Raw genomic sequence first — 8,541 nt, forward strand, 5'->3', positions numbered from 1 at the left:
GGGAACAATTATGCACTTTGAGAAAATAGCTGAAATGACAAGAATAAAGTCTCATTTCAGTTCAGTAAAGTAGCCAGCAAGCTACAACCTGATTTTACTCAATACATCATACAGTACTGTGCAAAAGTCTTCGGCAGGTGTTACAAAAATGCTGTAAAATAATAATGATTTAAAAAATAGAAAAATTGTATCAATTAACAAAATGCAAAGTGAGTGAACAGAAGAAAAATCTAAGTCAAATCATTATTTGGTGTGACCACCCTTTGCCTTCAAACCAGCATCAATTATTCTAAGCATTTTTCACACCTGCCCAAGACTTTTGCACAGCACTGTATGTCTAAACAAATTCACATAAATTATATAAAAGCAGAATTTCCCATAACAATAGTCATAGTAGCTACTACCAAGAATAGCTCATGTATGTGTTGGAGGATTTTAGTTCTACTACACCCTTAAATACTGTGGTTATTGCTCAATTTATGACATTGATGTAAATCAGGTTGTAGCTTGCAGTTTACTTTTGTAAACTGTTCGCGTAGAAAACAATGTTCCTTTTGATGACTTTGAATATGAACTGGCTGCGTGACAATAGAATCACAGTTATGATCAATAGAATTGTATTCAGCCCCCAAAACATCCTGATATGTTGATTTTTATTGGATGACGTTGCAATAGTTACTGTTTAAACTCTTCCATCCTGTCCTTTGGGTTATCACCTGTCCTTTGTTCATGAGACGTAGCCATGTCCTATTTAGAGCTTTTGGTGCTGGTTATAGAAGCCAAGAAGGGACAAAGAATGCTGCAAAACTAGAACACTGTTTTTATTTCAATTGCTGACCCAAAAACATCTCATGACCCACGGTAGGTTGAGCTGCTAGCCTCGGGCAGTGGTAAGGAGCAGGCAACAGAGGCCCAACTCCCTCTACTTTCACCTGCACTGGACTCATGTGAAACATTTCACACATTGCAGACATTTATATTTACTGTATATACTGTATATAATTACACTTCACTGCCTTTCATATGCTTGCACTACTAGTTTTGGCATACCACACGTGGATGTAGTGGGTTTTTTTTTTTGTATTATCCTTATTCTATTCTATTTTTATTATCTTAATCTGTTTCACTCCATGGTGATCAATAAAGGCATATCTTATTTCTTATCTCACCTTGTTTGTTGATCAGTTTCAAACTCAGATTGCCTCAATTTCCAATTCCAAACACACAAAAAACAAAGCTTTGTTTCAGACTCTCAGGTTTAAAAAAAGTCCGTCAGTCGTGTTAAAACTTGATCTAGACAAATGCTGATGAAAAGAAAAGAACAATAGGAGTCAATGTTTTATTGATTAAATTGCATTTCAATATTTATGACATGCAGTTTTTGTCCTACAAGATGTGGTGAAAGTACACCAAAAAGTTCAAATATGGACAAACTTAATGCACAAAGTGATGTCATTGAAACAAAGAAGAAACCCAAAAGGCATTTGTTTACAAGAAAGTGATCTTTGCTCATTGTTTTGCATTGTGAACTTGATCTAATCCAGTCGAGAGCCATAAACCTCCACCTCACACAGACTCAGGAACTCTTCTCGTCCTGGGATGACGACGTTGACGTATCGCCCGTCCATCCCATTACACTCGAACTCACCGACACCACCTGCTGGGATACTTGAGATCACAGCACACCTGGCACAAGAAGCAGAGATTGCATTAACTCATAGTTAACAGTCGTAGCTCAGCAGTCGTTGAGATATTTTAGTGTGGAACTCAGCTGTGTACTACGGAAGATGATTAGGGCCAGGTTGGAGAAAAAAATACTGAGGGGGGGAAAAAACAATTATGCACTTTGAGAAAATAGCTGAAATGACAAGAATAAAGTCTCATTTCAGTTCAGTAAAGTAGCCAGCAAGCTACAACCTGATTTTACTCAATACGTCATACAGTACTGTGCAAAAGTCTTAGGCAGGTGTTAAAAAATGCTGTAAAATAAGAATTATTTAAAAAATAGAAAAATTGTATCAATTTACAAAATGCAAAGTGAGTGAACAGAAGAAAAATCTAAATCAAATCAATATTTGATGTGACCACCCTTTGCCTTCAAACCAGCATCAATTATTCTAAGCATTTTTTCATACCTGCCCAAGACTTTTGCACAGTACTGTATGTCGAAACAAATTAACATAAATGACATAAAAGCAGATTTTCCCATAACAATATTCATAGTAGCTACTACCAAGAATAGCTCATTTATGTGTTGGAGGATTTTAGTTCTACTACACCCTTAAATACTGTGGTTATTGCTCAATTTATGACATTGATGTAAATCAGGTTGTAGCTTACAGTTTACTCTTGCAAACTGTTCGCATAGAAAACAATTTTCCTTTTGATTACTTTTTGACACGGGAACAACAAATCTGTGAAGATCTTTCCAACTGTACCAAACTCAAAACTTTTTTCTCATCATTTCGACTTTTTTCTCGAACTGCATAATGAAATAAATAAGTCCTCCACTCATTGTTTTTTCTCGTACCTGGCCCCAGTTCTCTTCCGTAGTGTACCGACGGCTAGTGCATCTAAAATATTGATAAGATATTGATTTATTGATTTGATTCAACAAGCTACCTGGTGTTGTTGTTGCCAAAGTTTGCAAGAGAATCTCCAATGCGGATCTCTGCTCCATTGAGACGTTCTGCGTCTTCATCTCGATTGGTTATCTTTACGGAATACACTTTGTGTGTTTTGCCCAGATCCAGTCGCCACCAGGGGTTGACGTTATTCTTTGTGTGAGAGCAGGAGCCGTCCTCCCAGTTGCTGTTTGGATTTCCATCGATGGCGTTATATGCAGTGCCAAACTGATAGAGTGACGACTGTGAGGCTTTTCCTTGCAGGGCCAGGTTCTCTCCTGCAAACAGAACACATTTACAAACATTACCTGGGCCTCTTTGCAGTTATCTTCACAATAAAATCCAAACAGTTTTATTAAATGCTGTATATACATGTCTTCTGGTGCACATTTGTTTCTTGCAGTTCAATAACCCATTGAGAAATTGTCTTTCAATTTGCAGTCATAATGTAGAATGTAGGGTAAATGCAGAATTAGCCACCATTTATTGTGTGATTATTAATTAAATTAATACATTTATAGTCATAACATCTCTACAAAATACAGAAAGTACAACTAAATGTATCACTCAGCTGTGGTTAATTAAACTTTAAATGTTAAGCAAAACGGTATCAATAAAATGCAGTATATAGGCATGATCAACCCCTATTTATGATATTAAGCACACTGACTCATAGAAGAAAACATAGAATTGAATGATTGAATGATTGAATGGTTGGCTCATACCACAGTTTATAGATTATATTAAAATTAGAGCCGGGACTGGATTAAAAAAAATAATCGAATTAATTAAAGGCTTTGCAATTAACTAATCGAAATGAATCGCATTTTAATGACATATAAATATTTGACCTGAGAACAGTGAGAAGTCATTTTTTTTCACATGGATTTTTAGTATATTTTCAGTCATTGAATAATGACTGAATACATAAACTTAAGCAACAAAAACATTGTTTATTTTTGTTCAAGTCCAACAGACCAGTGCAATTTTTGCCATTAAGTGTAGCAAGAGCAAATTTAGAAATATAGTACATTTCTGAAATTCAGGTAGCCTCTAGGTAGGTAGACCTTCTGTAAACTATAATACTTTAGTTTTTTAAGTAAAACACAATACTTTCAAGTAGATTCAGAACATACATTGGAAACCCTGACTATTAGAAAACATCTCTCTGTTGCTTCAGAGGACATAATAGACTTTGTTGATTTACCAACAGCTGGTTTAAAAAAATCAAATTAATTTCAGTCCATCCGTTGTTTCATTGTAACAAAATGTCCCATCATCCACGGGACCAGCCAAAGCGCTCTCATCAGCTTCGTCCTTCATGTTTCACTGTGGTTTGTTGTTGTCTAAACTCATGAACACTAGTTGGTGCTCCAGTATAAAAGGTCTGCCTGAAACTCATCCAGTTTCAATTTTTTAACGCGTTAATTTTTGTGTAATTAATTAATCTTAATTCACGCGTTAAAGTCCCGGCCCTAATTAAAATCCCTGCAGACTTAGTTTTCGTAATAGCTCAAAATCTCACCTGTTGGGGCGCGGTACCCGTAGACCTCCACTTCACAGAGTGTGAGGTACTGTGAACTCGGGAGCCGCACGGTCACGTAGCGTCCCTCCACACGGTCAGTGAAAGCCTGAGTGAACTGACCTCCACGGCTGAGTCTAGAAATAGTAGCAACACTAACAGAAGAAGATGAAGACAGAAAGAAAGCAGAACATGAATCACATTTTATACCTGCAGGGTTGAACATGAAGATGAAAGAAACAAGATTATTGAGTCTCAAGGCTTCATTGTTGAAAGCCAAACTGTAAAGTGAATTATCGTCACATTTTTGTCTAAAGAAATCTAGACTATAACGATACTAAAGCTACTGTGCATACTAGTAGTTTCCCAATTTTCAAATAAGATATTTTCTTTTTAGAAATGACACCTAAAGCTTCAAATCTTTGGTTGGATGGTTCTCATGGCAGCAATTGACTAATATTTAGTTGTTCATGCAAAAATTATAAAAAAAAATAAATGAAAAAAAGTCATGTTTGGAACATTACTCAACAGTATGTGTGTTGTTCACTCAGTAGATTTAGTTACTGGTGGCCATTTATGATTTAAAAAAATATCTAATATATTTTTTTGTTCAATATTTCTACTTTTTGTGGGCTTAACATCAGACAGACTTGTAATTACAGCAGGACAAAGAGATTAAAATGAAGAGGTAATTTGTAGTAACAGAAAAAAAGCCATTTTTGAAGTGAATAAACCAGCACAATTTTGATTGATTTTCTTTGGATTGCTCAATATAAATACATGATTTAACAAAATTAAAACATTTTTTACTTGTCTTGTGAAAAAAAAACAAGATTTTTGAAAAAAAAAAAAAAAAAAAAAAAATATATATATATATATATATATATATATATATTTGTATTTTAAAAAAATGAATTATTCTTTAACCATTGACCATTACAACTTCTTTAAAAAAGTGCTGTAGCCAATTCCTGTAGACATTTCCTGAATTGGCTCTGAAAGTGGGAAAATTTAAGCGAGCAAGCTCAATTAAGTTGATGTGTTCCTATCAAAACTGAACATGATTCTCAGCCACACCAGAAAATCTCAAAAAGTTTTTGATAATGCAGGATATTTTTCTTTTGGTATTTCTCACTTTGGGTTGGAGCTTCATCAGTGTCTTAAGTTTTCCAAACAATTTCCTGATGAAAGCCTGTTTTTACTCAGTTATTAAGTTCACTCACACTGGGTTTTTGGCACCATTGTCTTCTAAAGAGTTGCCGATGTGAATCTCTGCTCCGTTGATCCTGTATTCACAGCAGTCTCCTCTGTTGGTGATGATGATGGAGGTGACAATGTAGCTCTCCAGCAGGTCCACTCTCCACCAGGCGTTGCTCTCTTCATCAGTGTGGGAGCACGATCCAGCCCCAAAGTTGGATTCACGGTTTCCATCAATGGCACTATAGGCAGCTCCAAATGCATGCTCGTAACGGTCTGATTGGGTCGCTTTTCCACGCAAGGCAACATTTTCTGTGAATGAGAGTTTCATTAACACATAAAAGATAGAATGGAAGATGGATTGTTAAAGGTGGAGTCGGGGATTCTGGAGAAAGTGAAAACTTTCATTTTCTTTTTTTTCCTTCTTCTTACTCCATACTTAAATAAAAATAAGGAGGTATCAGCATCAAAATGTACTTAAAGTATCAAGATGAAAAGTACGCAATATGCAAAATGGTCCCACATTGTTAAATATATACACAATATCCAATATATACACACACACATGGACAAAATTGTTGGTACCCCTCGGTTAATGAAAGAAAAACTCACAATGGTCACAGAAATAATTGAATCTGACAAAAGTGATAATAAATAAAAATTCTATGAAAATGAACAAATGAAAATCCGACATTTATTTTGAACCGTGGTTCAACAGAATTATTTTTTAAAAATAAACTCATTAAACAGACCTGGACAAAAATGATGGTACCCCTAGAAAAGACTGAAAATAATGTGACCAAAGGAACATATTAAATCAAGGTGTGTCCACTATTTAGCATCACACGTGTCTACAATCTTGTAATCAGTCAGTGGTCCTTTATATAGGGCTACAGGTAGTCACTGTGCTGTTTGGTGACATAGTGTGTACCACACTCAACATGGACTAGAGGAAGCGAAGGAAAGAGTTGTCTCAGGAGATTAGAAAGAAAATTATAGACTAGCATGTTAAAGGTAAAGGCTATAAAACCATCTGCAAGCAGCTTGATGTTCCTGTGACTACAGTTGCACATATTATTCAGACATTTAAGATCCATGGGACTGTAGCCAACCTCCCTGGACGTGGCCGCAGGAGGAAAATTGATGACAAATCAAAGAGACGGATAATACGAATGGTAACAAATGGTCAAAAACTTCAAAAGAGATTAAAGGTGAGCTTCAAACTCAAGGAACATCAGTGTGTGTGTGTAGTGGTTAGCACTCTTGCCTCACAGCAAGAGGGTCGGCGGTTTGACTCCAGCTTCCTCCCACAGTGCAAAAACTTGCAGCTTAGGTTTAATGTATGAGTGTGATTGGTTGTCTGTCTCTCTGTGTCAGTCTATGATAGTCTGGAGACCTGTCCATGATGTACCCCACCGCTCACCTAAGGTAAGCTGGGATCAGCTCCAGCCAATAGGATAATGAATGAATGAATGAACATTGATGCATTTATGAAAGCAGCATCTTACTCGAGGTAGTGCTAATTCTAAATAATTAATATACTGTTATATGGTTTAATTACATCATACATCAACATGTTAACCCATGTTAAATCTTGAACTGAAAAGTATCTCAAGTTGCCACTAAAATGTATTGGAGTAAAAAAAAGGATCTTTCACGTTGAGATTGTGCTTACCATAGGTGGAAACTGCACATGTCTCCAGGAGGAGCAGCAGAAGGAAAACACTGAGTTTCATCATTCTGGTTGAGACAGATAAAAATAAACAATACACCATGGTTTAAAATATGTAAACTTCTTAATCATTACTAAAGTTTAGTTATCCAGAGGGGAGATGTTGTGCTGCTGTTGAAGTACAGTGACTTTGCACCAAAAAGACCTAAACAGGTACCATAAACAGATAACTTTAAAGTGAAATACACACAATAAATCACACAGTCAACCATTTTAATAATGAACACTGACAAAATTAAGAATAATTGCCAAAGATAAATAGCAAACATCATTTCTAATTCACACCAAGCAACATTTTCTGCATAATATGTTCTGTAAACCGTTATTAGGCTATTATTTCCTGATGTCTACATGTGGTGTAAAATCTTTTGTAATAATTACCTGGAGACGCAGACAACCTGATGAGACAAAAAGTTACCAAACTGAGCTAGACTGTTCCTGTGCTCTTTATAAGTCTTTTGACTGAAGCATATCAACCAATCCTCAGAAATCACATCATATTCATCATCAACACTTATGCAATCCTGTTCTTCTTGTTTACTCGTGTACCACCATATTTCACTTCCCTACTCATGAATTACATTTCACAATTACACGGCAAGACAGATTACACAATACACACCAATTTATCACAAATAATAAATTGTCTCTTTCCCTCACCTAAATCAGATACATATCTGATGTTTTTTCAAAGCGACCTCAGTCTTTATGGTCCTGCAGTGTGAATGTAGCCTATTGTTGGTATGTAACTGCAACTCCAATTAATTAAAAAAAAAAGTTGGGACATTGTATAAAATGTAAATATAAACAAAATGCATCAAGTTCACAGTGTATGTTTAAAAAAATAACATAAAAAATCCTTTATTTGTACAGTTTTAATGTCAAAAAGGATTAGAAAATCAGTTTTATTTGCTTTTTACACATCGTTCTACTCATTTTAAGACATTCTAAACTTCTATTTGATGCTACTTTGTTCTTCTACTGAACCACACCTCAGTACATTTGTCCAAAATTTTAAATCACTTTGCAGTAATGTTTTTTTATGCACTGTTTATAATATTCCAAATATATGATACATATAACAATATTACACTCTCAAAGGAGCCACTCTGCCCAACAAGTAGTTTTACTTTTGATACTGGTTGTACACTACAGTTTTACAGAAAAAGTGAGACAACCAAAGTGTTGTAAGCAGAGTGGTACTGTTGCTTTAATTCAGTAAATATCTGAATACTTCTTCCACCGCTGCTTAGTTGTGTCACAAAGCCTCTACGACCCTGGTCTCACAGGAATCCGTGAAATAGCCACAGATTCGCTTAACTCAAAATCCGTGGAATAGCCACGGAATCACTCAAATTTCCGTGAAACTGACACAGATTTCGTTACAATTCAAGTTAATGACAGTCATATCCTGTGGCTATACCGTGGATATTTTTTCCTATTGGTTTGTGTCCAAGTCTCGTGAC

General features: G+C 35.7%; 1 protein-coding gene across 1 annotated transcript; it reads right to left on the minus strand.

Moving 5' to 3' along the window:
• Positions 1 to 1,325: 1,325 nt before the first annotated feature.
• On the minus strand, positions 1,326 to 7,529 carry LOC131976068 (fucolectin-4-like). The gene is made up of 6 exons (XM_059338963.1): positions 7,457 to 7,529; positions 7,019 to 7,083; positions 5,370 to 5,655; positions 4,150 to 4,301; positions 2,623 to 2,902; positions 1,326 to 1,686 (listed from the first exon to the last, which is right to left on the minus strand). The coding sequence occupies exons 2-6, from the start codon at positions 7,080 to 7,082 to the stop codon at positions 1,536 to 1,538; spliced, it is 933 nt and encodes a 310-aa protein (XP_059194946.1). The 5' UTR covers position 7,083; positions 7,457 to 7,529; the 3' UTR covers positions 1,326 to 1,535.
• Positions 7,530 to 8,541: the final 1,012 nt, after the last annotated feature.

This window comes from Centropristis striata, chromosome 8 (genome assembly GCF_030273125.1).
Source record: "Centropristis striata isolate RG_2023a ecotype Rhode Island chromosome 8, C.striata_1.0, whole genome shotgun sequence".
Lineage (NCBI taxonomy): Eukaryota > Metazoa > Chordata > Actinopteri > Perciformes > Serranidae > Centropristis > Centropristis striata.